The sequence below is a fragment of the Aquila chrysaetos genome, chromosome 20 (assembly GCF_900496995.4).
Source record: "Aquila chrysaetos chrysaetos chromosome 20, bAquChr1.4, whole genome shotgun sequence".
NCBI classification, from domain to species: domain Eukaryota; kingdom Metazoa; phylum Chordata; class Aves; order Accipitriformes; family Accipitridae; genus Aquila; species Aquila chrysaetos.
In genome coordinates this window covers 10,495,411-10,514,256 of record NC_044023.1, presented here as the reverse complement: position 1 = coordinate 10,514,256, position 18,846 = coordinate 10,495,411, and the positions used below count along the sequence as shown (strand labels likewise).

General features: G+C 39.0%; 1 protein-coding gene across 4 annotated transcripts in view; it reads left to right on the top strand.

Moving 5' to 3' along the window:
* The window catches only part of IL17RD (interleukin 17 receptor D), a 75,646-nt gene that overhangs the window by 18,065 nt on the left and 38,735 nt on the right, over positions 1-18,846 (top strand). The window contains exon 1 of one of the 4 annotated variants that reach the window (XM_029996247.2): positions 4,406-4,644. The exons of 1 other annotated variant lie outside the window; for it this stretch is intronic. In XM_029996247.2, coding sequence (XP_029852107.1) covers positions 4,513-4,644 — 132 coding nt within the window. In that variant the 5' untranslated portion in view covers positions 4,406-4,512. Of the gene's footprint in view, positions 1-4,405; positions 4,645-5,024; positions 5,041-9,606; positions 9,666-18,846 lie in introns of those variants that run through there. 2 more of the 4 variants (XM_029996252.2, XM_029996250.2) reach the window with 2 other exon arrangements.

Below are 18,846 nucleotides of genomic sequence, written 5' to 3'. Positions count from 1 at the left end.
TCACAAGACCACTCACTCCTTACTGTCTGAACTCTACAAGCCTCAAAACATCCCCAAATACCTGAAGATAGACTTGAGATTTTTAAGAAAAAAAGTCAAACATGACACTGTGACATAAAGAGTAAGCGGGAGAGAAATATTACTGTCAGTATATTGCAAAGGATTCTGTAGGGTCTAGCTTATTCAGCATTAAGGACTGGATACTCAATTTCAAGACTTGTTGCAAAGTATCTGGGTATAGAAGTGGTGGCTACCAGTGTCAAAGCAGAATTCATGCATCTAATTCCACTTTCAAGTCCCATCTGGACACAGCAGCAGCTACTCCAGAAGTGCCAATAAATGTTTGGACACAGCAGGAGGCAGCTGGCTGCCAGGACAGCATGCTGTGCTCTTTGCCACTTGCAAGATAGAAGCAGCCAGTTGGATGGAATTGTTCTGGAAGCTGGATCTGGGGTCCATGGCCCACACTATTTGAAGCATCCACTGGTAATGTCTGGATGACCTTAGGAAGTTGAGTGTGTGTCTATAGAAAGCAGCAAATTAAAAACAAAAAACCACTACACCCAGGGGTCTTTTCCTGTCTTACTAGGGGGCAGAGTCTTTCCTAACTCCAAATCTAATTATTGGTTTAGCCTTGAGCATGTGTGCATGACATAAAAGCAGGCATCTTTATGACTCTGTGCTTAAGTTTCCTCATCTATAAAATGGGACTAGTAATACAGATTTTTCTTTCAGAACTCAGTGTTTTTCACGAATTTTTGGCACATTTCTCAAGGCCTAGCAATTTAAAAAGTTGCCTTGAAGAACATAAGTATTCATAACAGTTGATAGATTTGATTCAAATTTCAATTCAATTTTATGGCCTGAGGTCACTGTCTTACCATTTGATAATCTTTCATTGGAGCTTAACCAGATCTTTTGAAAATATGGCATGTTATAATATGAAAGATGCCATCAGAGTAGAATTTTTGGGACCCTTGACACCAGTGAGAATGTTCATGCCCTTGCTGAGAGTGTCCACATCCATGTCACACTTTCTAATTTTGTTCTTGAGGTTTGATACCAGAAGATCTTCCTCCTTTTTATGCTAGCTGTTCATTCCATAGGTAAGCCATCCCCATGTGGGACACTTTAGTATAAGCAGTTATTTTCAAAAGATCTGGTTTTCTGCCTTCCATTATCTGCCAGATGAAGTTCCAGAAGACCCTTGCATTGCCGGTTTTCTGTTCTGGGATCTTATTTCTGCTTTTATGGAGAGTAAGATGATACTTTGTGATTCCAGACCTGTAAGAGGTTCCTGAGATGCTGCCAATCTTTTCACATACTGCTTGGTTCACCGTAGCTCATCTTCGTTTCCTAGCAGTGGGAGGTGTTTATCTATAACAGAAGTGTGATACTGCAATAGTCACAATTGTCTGATTAAGCTGAATATTTCTACAAGTATGATGCATGCTTTCTGGCCCCAAAGTGAGCTGTTTTCATAACTCCTTTTCCAGTCAAGATCAGTCTATCTTGGGAGAGATTTCATTGCTAGAAATATGAGGTATGGATGGAGCATACAACTTCCAAGTCTAAGAAGGAATTTTTGCTGAGTGATAGAAAAATTCGGTAGTGAATTTTTAACCATATTATCAGAACATCTTATTACATGAGTTTTCATGTTTTTGTAGGAACTGTTGAGTTCTCACTGTCCCTTCCATCTGGGAACAGCTGGTCAGAAAGGGGAAGGAAAAAAAAAAATGCTTTTTAGTTTTAAGCAAGAAGGTAGGGTGGCAACAAAAAACAGCTGTAGAATGCATGATATTGATACCCATGACTTTTGGATATTACACGTTCTATACTATTTGGAAACAAGAGACTGTTGTAAAAAGGACAAAAGAGCCTACAGACAAGCAGAGTCCCCACAGCCACTTTTGCCCTTACATGAGCTAGCAGCATTTTGGAGAATCTAGCTAAAAATGTTAACTGCTATCATTTGATTCCCACCTCTCCTCTACCCTTTTCCACGAAAGATTTCAGTGGAAGTTAGTTACTCTAAATGCATACGAAACAATGAAATACATCTGTATTCAGTCAGTTCATTCATGTAAGTTGAACACGGTGGCAGTATGGAGGTAATTTTTTTTCAGATGTGTCATTTTGTTATTAGCTTAAGCTGAACTATGGGGAAGGAGGCATCAATGCTGATTTTGTCAGATGGCATCTTTGCTTTGGGCTAATAAGTTTGAGGTCTTAGTGAGTAAGACCAATCATTTTGCTGCTTTCTGGGTACTGCCAGTGTAATCACTGGTAGCTAAGAGTTAGTTCTTGAGTTATTCTGCTACCTAGGAAATGTCACTATTCATTCTGTATCTTTGTATTAAAATCATTGTAGGCTAATTCATCAATAGCACAGATAATGCTAATTTTCCTCTTAGTTCTCACTTAAAAATTTCAGCTTCTTGAGCAGTCTACATCTCTGTTAACAGAAAATGGCAAAGAGATTTCGCCATGGTTTAGTAGATCTGTTTGCAGATCAATGGAGATGTGTTCAACAGGGAGTCATTGCTTGTTATGGGTGGTTATGGGCAGCAGAGACATTGTTGTCCTGTAAATAAGTTGTACGTATGTCTTCCTTTCTTTAGCCGTGATACTGTGTTGCTTTGTGTCCTTGGTAATACATAAAAGGACTAGTTATTTACAGTTTTTATACAACCTGACTTGATAAAAGGAAAAAAAAAAAAGAAAAGGCATCTATAGTTTTCAAGCCTGTTTGGTCACTTCTGAGTAGTGCAAGGAGAAAGTGAAGCAAGAATACCCAGATAGAAGTGTACAGTGAAAAAACATGTGCTAAACTTTAATTCTGGTCTGGGATATACTTGACCTTAGAAAATATCTCATCATGAAATCAGTGAAATTCGACCTGTAGAATGAGTAGTCTTTATACTGCCTTTTTCAGGATTCCACCCTGCACGGGAAATGGAGATCAAAAGTAAGCATCATTTGTTCCCAGAGCCTTAAAAGGACTATGGCCTAATCTCCAATTCGTGCTAAAAAAAGTTTAATGGCAAGAATGTAATTTCTGTTCATGTCACAGTGAAGGGCTATGACGATCCTGAGACCACAAACCTGTTGTCAAAGGTAACTGTGAGTGCAGGAACTGTGATTCATCAACTTAAATAAGCAGTTTAAGAGAGTTTTATTGTATTATTTTTGCCAATAGTCACAAAGGATAGAAAACCCTATGGTAGGCGCAAAACCAGTACTAGTTTAAAAATTGCCAACTGGTCATGTTTCCTTTCAACTGATTGGCTTAGTGGTGGTTTTGCATACTATTTTGATCCAAAACATAATGTCGTTTATAATACTGATGGGTTTGTCTGTTCCATTAGGATTATGGTTTTGTCCAGTATTAATCACAGCAACAGAATGTACTAAAATCAGTTTTTTAAAAAAATAATTGGAGTTAGGTGATGTGTAAAAGTGACGTATGATGAGGCCCTGAGCTGCCTGATCTAAAACTGAAGTTAGGACTACTTTGAGCAGATGGTTAGACCTAATGACCCCCTGAGGTCAATTTGGTCCAAGCCAAATTATGCTGTGGTTCTGTGCTTCAGAGGAGCCTTGGGCTTCTGTGTCTCTTACATGATTTGGAGAAATTCAGGCAAGGGGTTTGTAATTGATATAATTCACTGATAGGTATCAGAGCAGCTTGCATTTGAAATTTATTAGAAACGTGATTTATTTTCAAGAAGAATGTTTGGGTCGAAGCAAAATTAGAGACTCCAACTGAAAAAGCTGATGTATTTATTGCTACATACAACTTCTGTTGCATTTTCTGCAGTTGAAATTCTATGATAGGATATTCCTCCAGCTTGTCTGTCTTAGTATTTCATGCATTACTCTTTAATTGTTAAAGATGCGCGATTGACTTCTGGCCTGTGGCCCCGACCTTGCCAAGTACTTGCGCTGTACCGCTATGGTTTCAGGAGGACCGGTCCCGTTACTGAAGTGGCACCTATCCTTTCTTGCTTGCCAAAAGCAGCCAAAATCCATAGGTTACTGTGAACTGCCTCCAGCTCTACAGCGCAGCACGCGGATCAGCAGTACGGTCTCGCACCGTGTAAGGCAGACCGGGAAGGACGGTCAGGTACTGGGGAACCCCGCCGTGTTTCAGGAACGCAGCACAACGCCGCTGTCGTCCCCGCCGAGCGTAGCGAGGGCTCCTCGGGAGAGGTGCCCGCGGGGAGGAGGCGGCGGCAGGGCGTCCCCCTCGTTCCCGTTGTCACGACTGGCCGAGGCTGCCCACCCGCTGCGGCCCAGGCCGGCCCTCCGCCCGGGGCTGCGGTGACGGCGGGGCGGGGGCGGCGGGGCCGAGCCCCGCGCCCGAGGAGGAGCCCCCCGCCCCCGGGCCGGCGGCGCGCATGCACAGGACGGCGGCAGCGGCAGCAGCAGCCGCCCTCCGCTCCCCCCCCGCCCCCGGTGCCGGCGGGCCGCCTCCGTTCTCCGGCGCTGCTGGGCTCGCTGCAGACCATGGCACCTGGGCTGAAGCTCGGCTCCTTCCTCTTCGCGCTCGTCGCCTGTTTCGGCGGCCACCAGCTCGTTGGGGCCGCCGGAGGAGGCAGCGGCAGGAGGGGGCCGGCGGGCGATGCGTGCGGAGGGAGGGTGAGTAGAGCGAAGCGGAGTTGCCGCTCCGTTCCGCCCGCGGGCAGGCGGGTCCGCGGAGCGGGGCGTTTTGCGAACCGCCGCGTTCGGGGGGCGACGCTGAGCGTTTTGCGACCTGGGGTCTCGGGCGCTGTCCCGCGGGCAAGTGGCCGTGTGAGCGGGACAGGTGGGGCGGGCACTTCCCCGGGCGTGCGAGGAGGGAGCGGGCTGCCGTGGAGGGGGAAAAACGTCTTCTGCAACTAATAAAGCAGCTCCAGCGCTCTGCGTCTGGTAGTTAGCTTGCGGCCGGGGGAGAGGGTGGCATTTCCCGGGAAGGGATATTTATTGGTCTCTCGCCTGGGGGAGGGAGGCATCCTGTAAGCAGGGAGTGTGAAGAAGTCACTCGCTCCTCGACAGGTCTGTTACCGCCTGCGCTCTCCCCTTCCTGAAGTCGACCTGCGCTGCCAGAAGGATAAAAGCGATCGCTTGGGCTTTGTTATTTTAATGATTCGAGGCCGGCTTGGGGTCTTAGCTTCGGGCCTGATCATTATACAGAGGATGTAGGAAATTTACGGGAGGGGGAAGGGGGGAGGAAGGTGATAAACGTTTTGTTACTGGTCCTTGCCTTTTGTTCCTGTTTCTGGTGCGTTTCGCTGTCAGACTTTCCTGGATTGCTTTTCCTTTTTTGATATTTTTCAGTAACTTTGGAGTTGTGTGTTCTGTTCTGTGTTTTTCCTTTCTCCTGATGTCTAGTTACAAATTTAGTTGAAGCGTGGTGATCCAGGAACACTGGGGGGAACACGACTGACTTTCATTGCTTTTCCTTTTTGTTGGACTGTCACTAAGGATTTTCTTGGTTTCAGATCAGATCCTTTGAGAACGTTACAGCAACACACGGTTCAGAAGTTTGTAGGGCATAGTTTAGAAAGGCGAAAGCATTGGGAAAATGTGTTAAAGAGGAGTGTGGAAAAACAAACTTAAAACCCTGGTAAAGCTTAAGACCTAAATCTTTGTGTTGGATGGAACTAGTTGAAGGTTTGGACTTCCCTATTAGGTCTTTTTAACTGAGAATTAGGAATAAAATGTTTTGGCTCGGTTTGTCTATTGTATGTTTCACCAGACGTAGGCAGGATACTCCACAGGCTCATATCGACCACTGTGTATATTTCTGTCGAGTTTTGCATCAGCTATTAAGTAACTTATCACTATTAAAAGTCATAATGTTCGATTAGTGTATTTAGATGTTTACAGAGATATGCAGATGCAGTTTGTATTGGATTTATTTTTCCTTACATAATGAATGTCACTGTGTGTATTAAAGCTCAATGTGCCACAATATAATTCTTTTAATATAATTATTTTGATTGGCTTTTAGATCAGTAAAAAATACACTCTGTCCAATTAGCATAAACCCCCCTTTGTCTTTATTGCTCACAACAAATGTAATATTTTAGCTTATTAACTATTTGTACTAGTTTCTGTTTTCATTGTATTCTCAGCTTCAAGTTCAGATCTCCCTAGCCAATTTATTACCTATCTTGTCTGATTGTTTAGTTATAATTTCATAGTCTGATTTTGTCAATCTTGCTTATGATAACCTACATAATCCAGGCAGGGCAGCGTTACTAGAGTAATGACTGCAGGATGGTACCCATCGTCTCAGTTAATGTGGTATTTATCTTGGTCTGCATGTAAGTTTTGAGTAGACTTGACATACTATTAAATGACTGATGGCCCCTCTAACACATTGTCTGCTCTGGAGCAGGGTTGCCTTTGAAGTAGTACCCTGTAGGAAGTAAAGAGACTATTTGCTCTATTAAAATTCCTTGGTATTTCCTCTGTTTAACCACAGGCCACTTCCCCTCTGCCACTCTAAACACTGCAGGGACACTGACTGATTGAAAAGACACAAGCCCTGAAGTAATTGTATCCTATTCAAATAGATATTCTTATTGCAGGTTATTTGTAAGTTGTGTCCAATTAATGTATGCTAAGGGTATGAATAAATCTTAAAATTCTGTTTATAGAGAAAGTAAAAATGTCTAGATTGCAGTAAATGAAGCACTTGAAGTCATTCTCAATGGCATAAATAAACAATCTAGAAAAAGATCAGTTAACTTTTAACAGTTGTTTAAGGAGAAATAAAATGTAGATAGCTGGGTGTTTGTATGTACATCTAGATACGCACACATGTTGGATATTTTCCTCTGCTGAAACTGTGTGTGGTGCGCTTCCCACCCCTGATGAATCTTTTTTTATTGTTAGAGTGTTGTTTTTGAAAATCTGCGTTCCATCTTGGTACATTTATACAAGTAATGCTCATCTTCCTTTCGCTCTACAAAATACAGTTTTAAGTTTCCTCAATATTTTGTGGCAGTAAAAGCTTGACTTGATGAGAGCATATTACTGGACTACTGGTTAAAAGAATGTGATGAGGGAGTATTTGATGTTTTGATTCGTAGCTCCTGAAATTATTCTTAATAGCTAAAGTTTTCAAAACTAAAGTCTTTAGATGTGATATTTATTTTTTTTTTACAACTTCCATTGCAAAATATATGTCTGTATTAATCGCCTTCTCTAGTAATACTTTGGCATTTGTCTTGCAAGCTCAACATATGTCTGCAGCAGGAAAGCAGTTAATATTAGGACAAGTAACTTAACATTACTGTTGCTAAGAATTATCAGTGATTTCAATGGGTCCAGGATTTTAGAATTTGGATTGACTTTGCTAAGTGTTAAATTTCTTTCATTGATGCTTAACAGAAATTTTAATGTATTTGTACCCTTAATATTATTTCAGATTAAGGTAGAATGTTTGCTTAAAGCAAAACAGTATTGCAAAGTAGCTTTCCATATGGATGGTCTTACTACATCATATGCATACCTTTATCCAGAAGAAAAAAATCAGGGAAGGGCCTCTTTTAATCTAGAATAAGTATGTCCACATGGGGAGCTATTCTGGAAAAGGAGTCTCAGATTTTTTCTTCATCCTATAAACAAGCCATGAGGTGTGCAGAGAAGACGGACTTGGGCTCTGATGATGATTTGAATATATTTCAGATTCATTTATTCAGTGTTAAACACATGAGCAACTTTACTCTCAAGTTGTTTTGTAGATTCTAATGGGACTACACACATGAGTAATTTTTTTCATATGTTTAATTCCTCTGAAGTTCCTGGCACTGAACCTTGTTCAGTATAAAGCTTAAATTTAATGAGACTGTATGATGAGAGAGAATAAATAATACAGCATTTTAGCAAACCTCCCCCTCCCTCCCTTTTGTTGGTAGAGAGTTGTACCTTCCTTTGCTCTGCTAAGCAAAGCTTATCAGACATACTGGGGTCTCTGTTCCCATGCATCCTCCCCTGAAACTCTCCCTGTGTCATCTTCTATGCTCTTTATTTAAGGAGCTTTCTGTTTCCTTTTCTCTTTCATAGCAGAGACTCTGAAGATCCCCATTTCCTACCGTTCCACTATAAGGAGCTGTGCCTGTCTCATTATGCTTCAGGCTTATGCTGCTCTGTCCGTACATTTATCTCCTCAAGCATCCCTCCCAACACACACTCATTCTTCTCTTCAGCTAGGATTTTTCTTAGCACAGAGCGAAGTCATACTGAAATAATTTTCCCAGCTGAATATAAATTTTGGGAACTTTATTTAGGAGGAAGAATACCCTGTAAAATGGTAAGAAATAATTTACCAGAGTAAATTCCTCCCTTTATTTCTTATTATTTTCCAACAGTTAAAAAATCAGATTTTCTCCTGCAGAGTATTTAAAAATTTTAAAGGGTATTGAGCAGAAGACAGACCTAAGATGAAGCATGGTGGAAGGTGTTAATGTTTGCCATCAGGGGGTTCTTTAATCTATAGACCAGTTCCAGAGTTGGTTGAAAGCTCTGCAGACCAGATGCCAGCAGTTCTGTATCCTCCGTTTTTTCTGAATTTTTAGAATCAATAGATTCCTTTCCACTGGCATATAGAACAATGTGATAGCATTTTAGAATTGATTAGATGTGTCATTTGAAGCTTAGTGCGTTTCTCTGATTAGATACAATGCAACGTGTTGAGTGCAAGGCTTTGCAAGCATGGTCAGTCAAGCAGGTAAGCATCTGTATTACTTTTGTTTAGCTTAGAATTTGGCTTCAAGATCACTCCAGGGTTTGGTTTTGGGGTTGGTTTTTTTTTTTAGTTTCATTTACCAAGTAATGTAGCAGAGAATGTGACCCCATTTTTACTCCAGTGTCAAAAAGTGTTGATGACCGTCTGCCTATTTAAGTTAATTTAAAAATGCAAGTAGCTTAAGTATGTTAGTGTTTAAATAAGCACATGAATGTTTCCTCAGGAACTATGAGGGAACAGTTCAAATGCTGCTTTTTCAGAATGAGCATTCAAACACACAACCTAGAGAAGAAAATTAAGGAAACATAAGCCTGCTTATGTAATTGAAACTGACTCTCAGTATTAACAAATAAAATATTTCCTTGTGTGTTTGTGTGAAATTGGGCAATTTGAATATGATGCTAATTCATAAGCTGTTGACTTAACAAGGTTTGTGCAGCTGAAGTCTCTTAGGACTGTTACAGATTTGATTAATTTCCTCTCTAGATCGTGTCCCTTAGTTTAGATGTTGAACTCCACTCCCTGCCTTACTTCCCCGCAAAATCTGCTTTTGAGCAAGTAGGAGTGTAGTAACTACTGTATCAGAATTGTTAATTTAAAATCTTGAGACACTTATTTGAGAACAAGTTCTGCTTTAATAGATTAATACTTTATAGTCCACTGGTGAAAAGATGTTAAGCAGTCATGATTAGATGATGCTAGCTTTTCTTTAGTTAATTATTTGGTAATGTTAATATAACATGGATGTTACTTAATTAAAACTGCAACATTTAAAGGGTGTTTAATAAGGACCAGCTGTCTTTTCCAACAGATCAGTCTAAAGATGATGAAACAAAGCTTTGATGTGAACTTGCCTGCTTAATTCTGCTCAAAGGCGGAATTTTACCCATAAATTTAGCATGGTTTTTTTAAAGCAAACAAGGTAAGAGTAGTTTGAAATATTACAGGAGAATGGTTAAGCTTGAATACCATTTTTAATTTTTAAAAGTAAAAATATTTTTTAGTTTTAAAGTATATTGCTTTGTTTTTATATATACTGCTACCAATATAATGAAGTGTATTTGAAATACATTTTTTCTGAAACTTTAGGTTAATGCTGATGTTTCTATACCATGTGTTGTTTTTACATTTAAAAATGAACATTATGCCTGAATACATCACACCTAGAAAAACACTTAAAAGTTATATAAAAAATACATGGATGTTTATTTGTTATATCCTTCTCCCTATATTATGAAAAAATATTTTATGGAAGTGCAAGTTACAATAACTTAAAATAAGGAACTATGGCTAGATCAGTATATATGAGTACTTAATTTTAGATTATGGTAATGTGAGACTTTAACGATCAAAATTGAAGTGCAACCTTGAAAAAGAATTTTATCCTTTTATGCATATAGTATATGACAATTGTTACATTGTCCAGCTATTTGTCTTTTCCAGCTCTCCTCAATTGGAGTCACCCATCTTGACACCCAAAACTCCTACATGATTTTCTCAGAAAGTCTTTAACCAGATACATACTTACTAAAGTAGTGAATACACGATACCGGAAAGCCAGTCGAAGAAACTCTCTAAGACTCATTTTGGAGTTTTAGAAAGCAGACATTCTTTATCGCAGTGCTGGATGCACGGGGGATAATTCCACCTAGCGTGCGTGCCACAGCTTTAGCACAAACAGGTTATATAGAAAAACTAATTGCATATTAATCAGAATAGTATACATATACATAAAAATGATTGCAACTGATTATCATCGTACTGCCTACATCCGATCATGCGCAATGAAGGATCCATTCGAGTCGAAGGGCTGCTTTTGCGACCACCAACCCATTTGAAGTTCTTGTTGACTGTCCTTGAAGTCTTTATTCTTGTCCTTGTTCTTTGATCTTGAAGCTTAACGCAGTTTCTATCACATGTGGTCAGTTTCAACGTTGTTCTCATCTAGCGTATGGGAACATCTAGTCATAAGAGCAAAGAACTGCAAAACTTATGAGTAACTACCTCTACTAGTTAATTGCTTGGCTATACTTTTGTCTATTGTTTCAATCATAGTGTTAGTATAAGATTTCTAATAATTATTTACCAAATCTCACTTTTACAGTCACCTAGCAGCAAACCAGTTTCCATGGCTGGTACAAAATATTAAAACCATCAAAATATTTAGACATGCCATACAGAATGTATGAAATATGCTATCATACAGGCTTATGCCAGTAATGCATAGATTCATTTCTGTAGTTTTACTGCAATATTTATTTAACAGAAACATATATATTATCACTTTGATTATCCAAAATTCTGCCAGCTGAGCCAGGGTATAAATTTGTATTTTAACATGCCTGAACCTGTTTTTACTTAATAAATTGTACTTTCAACATCATATCTAAGACATCATTCCTGGATTTAAAAAAAGTATTGGTGACCTCCATGGGTTGGAGAAGATGCCCCTTACCAAATGGGCATACTGGTATAAAACAAGCAGATGTTATTTTTGGAAATGACTCAAACTGTGTAGACAATAAATATTAAGGAACAGAGGAAAGTACAGTTAAGACGTATTTCTTAATAAACTACAGCGGCTGTCCAGTTTTCTCTGGGTCTATGTATATCAAGCGTTCCATCTTAGAAATTACTTCCTGTTTGCCGCCAAAACTCAGAAGACTATCAGTAAACCTATTTCTAATAAATACATGAATTCTTAATGCTGTATGTTCTAAAGCTCATAAATAATTTATAACTGCAGGTTCTTAACTGTTTTTTGTTTTATCCTATCAGCAGTGTTTTTACATCTGGCTTAAAACCACTTTGAACAGAATTTCTTGGCCATGTGTACAGATAAGGCCCTGAGTTTTGCTTTTGAGAAGGGCTTGGTGTAACCAGTATAGCAGCAAAGGTACTTCTGATGACTCTGTATCAGTGTTTGAGTTTTTGCTAAGTCTTCTAGTGGCACCGGCTTTCAGTGGGTCTCTGCTTGCCAAGCTTTCTGTCTTACAAATTGCTTCATTTGCCACCAACTCTCAGAAGGCAAGCTGATAGCTGGTGTGTTAACTGCTCAGTTCATCGGGCCTGTTCTGTTTGGTAGTATCTGTCCAAATGCACTGCTTCTTTAGACTTCCTAACAGAGCAGAGTTGGAGGGAGAAGAGAGGGAAACAGCACCAGAGGAGCCCGTCATGGTAAAAAACAGAGATGAGGCACAGTTCATGGTTCTGGAATAAGTTCTAGAACAGGTCACCTGGACAGGTCAACTGGAGGATGTTCTAAGAACAAATCTCAGTGACTTGTTTTTAAAAAAAAACAAACCAACAAACTTCAGGAACCCACTGAGGAAGCTTCACAGAAGCAGATTCCAGACCAAGATAAGGAAAACTGCAGATTAGCAAGAAGGTTCTTCTGTTAATAACAACGTTTTGAAAGGTATTATAAGCAATAGTACATGAAACCATGTGTACAAGTTGCATCATTGTTCTAGTCCTCCTGTCACCTCTCACCACTGCATGGATAGATTCCAAGAGCATGAGGGAAATTAAATGTGCAGGTAGGGATTTGTACTCTCAGCATTTGACTTGATTATTAAAAATAATTAAAAGCTTGGATTAGAGGTTTAGCAAGCATGAGTACATGTTTCAGGAGATACTATATTCTTTGGAATTCTGTCTCACTCAAAGGCTGTTACAGTGTTATATCACTATTGGCTTTGAAGAATTGTTCCAGACATCCCGTTTTATTATTCCTTGTGCTGATAATGGTGCATAAGTCCCGTGGGTATGCCAGAACATTGCCTCTTGGTACTCTGTTCTTGGTGCACCATTCAGGTAGTAAGGGGATAGCAAAAGGAAGCTAGTTTCGTGGCTAGGAAGTGTCTGCATCCTAATTAGGTATCCTGTTCAATGATCACCCATGTTTTTCCTCATCTCTTGGCTGTTGATGAGGATTTTTCACACATTTGAAACTCAAAATGCTGTTAGATTCTGGTAAAGGACACATTGTAAGTGGCTGTTTCTGTACTTTTTAAGCCCCCTGCATTCCTTGGTAGGCTCTTTAGGGAGTAGGTGATGAATGTCTTCTAACAGGTGGATGAATTCCTTTTATTGGCTTGGAAAAGTAGTTGTCTGCTCCTGCCAGAGCTATCCAGTACATTAAACTCCTCTGTTCCTCTTTCAACTCGAGTTAAACAATCCATTACTGACCCTAGATGAGTTCCTTAGTCTATCATGACCAGGTTAAAAGAGTTGAGTATGAAATCCTTTTCTTAATATGTTATCAATAATTAAGGCTGGAATCATGGCTAGCAAAACCTTTTGAGTAGGTTTATGTAGAGATGAAGTAAGGAGTACAACAAGTACTGCAGGTGTGCATGGTGCAGAAGGTAAGGCGTAGGGATTGCTTTCTTTTAGATGACCAAAGAATGCTTGCTCTTCCATTTCACTGGTAGGACACTGTACCTCTGAATAGCCATCAAGACCTTTTGGGAGAAGGCCATGCACTTCTAGGGAAGGTAGGAAGAAAAAGACTAATAGCTCACCTACTGCATGAAAAACACATTGATTCTGACTACAAGACAAGTGAGCAATATTTTCAATGAAGTGTCAAAATCTATCAGTAGTACATAAATGGGTATTGAACATATGGAACATGTGTCATAGCAATCTTAAATGCGTGTTATGATCTTTATTCATGTTGCCTCTTAAGTGTAAAGATGTAGGTGCATGAGCACCCTTTATTTTTCTTACACTTACAGATCTGATCTTGGGCTGTTATTCAGCAAGACAGTAAATCTGGTTTTGGGCCACATCACTCATGCTGCTTATTCTAATGTGCCCAAATAAATGTGAGAGGTGGCTTTGTCCTAGGAGATTTCATGCTGGATCAGGTATCCCATCTCTTCTTGCAGGCCTGAAAGCACAGACTCTGAAATGTATATTCTGGTTAATTCAACAGAATTAGACTTGTGTGTCCATGACTGATCTGAATCAAATTTGCACCACTTGGTGATCTGACATTGTACAGAGGTGGCTGTGAAATGGTGACCTCTGTGTTGACAGGTGTGCCTTCTTGTTGGCAGCATTGAGTCTGCAAGCCAGTAGTCTTTGAGTCTGTACCTGGCTTTTTCCTTTTCCTTTACAAATGCTGTGCAGAGCATAACTTGTCACAGTAATGCAGAGGTCATTGTAACGTCTTCAAGGGAAGTGCTGTTGAAATGCATTCTTCTGTTTTCTGTAACCTTTGTATTCTGATGATCTAACATTTAAAGTACAAGCTCCTTCTGTGCTGGAGCATTGGGTTGACAGAAACTATAAGGATCAAATGAGGAGCATGCACAGTTCAAAGGGCTCCAACTAAATGTGTGTATCAGGTCATAAGTTGCTATAAACGGTGGGTATTACACTAACAACTAGACAACATCAATCTAAGTCTTGAGGCTGCTATGTGGAGAAGATGGTAGGCATGCAATTCTGCTTGGAACTGCACGTTCTGTGTTTAAAGGTTTCCAAATAATTGATTTCTATTGATCTGTCTATATGATTCTCTTACCTTACAGAATTGTATGTAATAACCATTTTCTATACCCACTGTAATATGGCAATGCTGGATTTTCCTCGTGGTTGGTGGGCAGGCTTGGATTTTAATTTCTGACCTTCCCTATGTTCTTCACTCTTATATCAGTGGGAGGGACTAGATATTTCTGATCTTACTTCTGACTACATTCAAATCCAACCAAGCAATCAGTGACTTCTCTGACTTTTTTTGTATACGGCTGTGGGAAAATTCCTGGTTGGCTGGCTATGAATTAATGAAAATCCTTAGAATGCTTCACTAATGATAGCTCCTGTGGCTTTAAAAATGCTATTCCCTTTTTTAATTTGAGGGAGGTCACAGAGGTTTACAGAAACTAAGAAAAGAAAACTTAACATCTGGTTGTGCTCTGTTGATGACTACTTTTGTGTGAAGAAAAGTTATGGCGTCTCCTCAGCATCAAACACATTCAAGGTGATCCTTTCTAAGAACTCTTTGCAAGAATACTTTTCACTCAAACTGTGTTTTCTAATTAATTGTGCTTTGTATTTTCAAATGGAGGATTTTAGTCCTCCATGGGAATCCCAAACTCATAATATTGTCACTTAAAATACACCCTACCTTTACAAAATAAACCTATTTTCTTGAGTTTTGTGTTTATAACTTAAAAAAAAATATGTATGTTTCTAATATTTTCTTTTGAAGTTGTAGAACTCCAAGATTCAAATGAGCTATTTGGTTAGATTTTGGGATTCAGGAAAAGAATTTTTCTTTGTTTGCATATCCATAGTGAAATTCAGTTTCGTCTATTTGCATATCAAATTCCAAAGAGTAATCTGATTTGTAAATGTCCCCTTTTTATAATTTTAATTTTACAGGCTAAAAGAGAATTATTTTATTTTATTTTTTCTTAAATAATGCAGGTTAAAATTATGTGTGAATTTAGCTTAGCTAGTAGGAAGGCATAATATGAGAATGTTTAGGTCCAAACAGTAAATCTTCTAAATTGTTAAAACTAGAAGCTATCAGCTGCTCAGTTAAACATATGTATTCCAGGTGTGACTGGCCTGGAATCAGAAAGCATAAAAAAATACAACTTTAGAGACTTTTAATAGTCACATTATCTTTTTATTTTATACAATGATTTAAACAAACTATATGCAGCCCTCTATTTGTCATCTACTTGTGGAAACACCCCAATCTGTTTTCTTTTTAAACATAGAATACCAAGGGTTTTGTTGAATCGTTTTTTTTCTGTTGTTTGTTGGGTTTTTTGCTCTCTTTAAAAAGCTAAAATCCTACCTGTTAAAATTACTGGCAAAACTGTGACTTCCGTTTTGATGGGATTTTGCCTTTTATACCTCAAGCATGATTTTTATACCATCGAGCATGCCTCGATGCTTTGTGATTACCTAGCACTAAACAGCTGTAGAAGCTGGGTGCTTTGCACACTTGAAAAACAGGCCTTTTATCTGGCTACTTCTTTGTGTATATGGCCGTATTACTACCCAGTAAACTCGGATGCAAGTTCAGAATGCAGTTCACTTCCACAGTAACGGCCCGTGTGGAGAGTTTTTTGGTGCATGTTCTCAGCCCAGGGCAGTGCTGCAGACAGCTGGACCAGCTGTGAGCCAGCAGGCTGAATACCAGAAGCAGGACAGCTGTGTTAGTGGGGCATCATACTTGTGCTCGTGGCTGATCCAAAGCAGAGCAGTTTGCTAGCATGGCAACTTCTAATGCTTAGGCTTTCTTGATAATAGCTATCTTCAATCTCAGTGTTGCGTAGGTGTGTCCTGGAACAGCCTGTATAGTATGTTGTCCTAGAGTAAGTAGTGTGCTGTGAAGTTACGTCTTAGTTTATCACATAGTAATAACTTCCTTTACAAACAGGCCCTTAGGGATAGATTTTTTTTTTTCTTTTTTTTTTTTTTAAATGTACCAGAGTAACTTTGGGTACAGCTGCCCAGACAATGAAGAATTCCATCCCTTTCCCCTGTCTGAGCTATTCAGGTGCCAGTTTGTATCTTGTCTCAAAGCCCTCGTAAAGCATGTGTGCGCTGTTTCATATTCCTCCAGTTCCTATGGGGATCAATGTTACCCACCTGTCTGGGCTTGCCCCTAATTATAGGCAGTAGTAACAAAATGAGGATGGAAGTTGGAACTGGTAAGTTGTGCAATTTACTCTGAGCATAAAGACTGCTCTGTCTGAATGAGCTTTAAATATGGTGTGGGAAGGGGGTGTTGTTGAATCGCAAACCTTTTTAGCAAAGTTTTCAAGCTGGTGCTGGGCTACCCCTTGAAGTCTTAGAGATACGCAGTATAAATGGGTGATTTAGGCTTCACCCTGTAAGTGTGAGTGGATCCTTAGAAGCTTGGAGTGGGATTCTGAAAGAGAATGGAGTGCCCTAACTCCTAGTAACTTTCAATGGGATTTGTTCTCTTTTGTGGCTCAGGGTGTAGTTACATTTTATATTGACTCAGCAGTGAAAGTGGTTAGTGAAATTTTCACTCCCATCTGCTTCCTCCCACTTTGGTGTTGCTATTTGCCCTTTCCTCCCCACCTGTTTTAATGCACCTGGTCATGAGTTGCATTGTAAATCACACTATTAAAACAGGTTGAATTGAAAGTATCCCAATTTTTTTTTTTCTTTTCACAACTGGGGTAATTTCAATGACATGGATAAAATGAGGTCCCCATGAAGTTATGTTAAGTATATGTTTAGAAGTGGTGAACTACAGCATGAAGGAAGAGCCAAGGACTGGACAGGGGAGTCAGGAAATCCCTACGCTAATTTTGTGATTAAGTCAATGTTCCATGTAACTATTCAGGTACTTTTAAAATTCCCACTCTTGAGGTGTTTTAACTTAGATATCTTTAAAAAAAAGTATCTCATCAAAAGAGTTTAAGGTTAGTATACGGAGCATACATGAAGCTTTAAAGTCTAAATTATGCAAGATTTTTCATGTGAAGATTTTTTAAACGGTGAATTTTTCACAAACAAGATGATAATGTTTCAGAAATCACTTCAGTGTCTGTTGAAATGCAGCCAGCTCTTTGGTGGAACACAGAGTGCACGGTAATGCTATACAACCCTTCCTGCCAGGAAATGAAGAGTAGTGTATTCATTTGTAACCCGAGGCGGGGACTTCACTATACAGCCTATAGTTTGTGAATGGAATTTGGGCAGATTACCGCTAAAATTGCAGAATGACCCACTAGGCCTACATAACTCTCTCTATTCCTTATCTTGCTCTGAAGACAGCATCTCCTATTAGTACAGCATCTATGAGCAAATTTGTGTAGTTACAGAGCACGGTTAAGGATTATTCCCCATTATGAAGAGCTTTGATTTTATTTATTGCATCAGAATTTTATCTGAGGCCTCCTGATACTGCTTCACAAGGCATGTATTAACAGCCCTAAAAGAAGAAAGGGCCAGACGCATAGCCTGATGCTTTTGTTATAAAAGAATATCTAATGTTTTGCTTTTGTTGTTATATAATGCAAAATATTTAGCTGAGATATTTTTCAAAGGATCAGTAACATGCTCTATTCCAAAATAGTTACAGCTTTGCTTTATTGTTTAAATTTTTTCAGCAAATTACGTTGGTGATGTTTAATAATTATCTTTACCTTAGTTTACCTTCTGACAGGAGTAATAGGTTAAACACAAAAAAAGTTAAAATAATCAAAAAGACAAAACAAACACCTAACTCAGCCTGATCCTTAACAGGTGAAAAGTTATTATTCCATGCTTCTTCAGAACATCAATGGAAACAAAACCTTTATCTTTTATTCATTAGTTAGGAATAATGCAAGTTGGGATAGCTTAGGTTGCTCCATATAGTTGCATTTGTAAGAGTAATTCACTAATCATGCCATTCACTTTTGGGGTTCTCTTTCAGTAAGGACTACTAGCCGTGAAATGTCATGCAGAGGTTTGAAAATGGGACATTCAGCACACTAAAGAATGAGCTGCAGGGACAGAACTTCCTTTTAATTACATTCTGGCAGTAAATGTAGGCATCAAAGCCACAAAAAAAGTGATAGAATAATGCCCAGTATCATCTAACAATGCTGATAGATAAGGATGACTAATGTTCAGTGTAGCCACATTACCTTTGGTATGTATGTTTTTTAGTTACTGTTTGTTATATACCATTCAACCACAGGAGTTAGCAGTATGTAAACTCCAGTAGTTTATTTGCATGCTTATATGTAGAAAGTTGATTTGTAGTTACAGGTATGATTTCCCCCCTCTTCCCCCAATATGGTTAGATTTTGTTGCAACAGAAAAAAAAAAAATGTTTCCATGTTTATATTTTACAATCACGTCCAAGTAGTATTCCTGTTGTAAGTTATCATTTATATTGCAGGTGAAACTTGCTGGCCTTTGGATCTACTTCTCAATTTACTACAATAATGTAATTTTATTTTAATAGAGATGAAGGTTTAAACTGAAAGGGTTTTATATTCTGTATTGTATTTATCTTCCTGTTCAATGTTTTAGGATTAGCTATTTATATATTCAGTTTAACTTTGATAAAAGGAAGTCAAGTAAAAGTTTGAGAGAAATACAGCTTC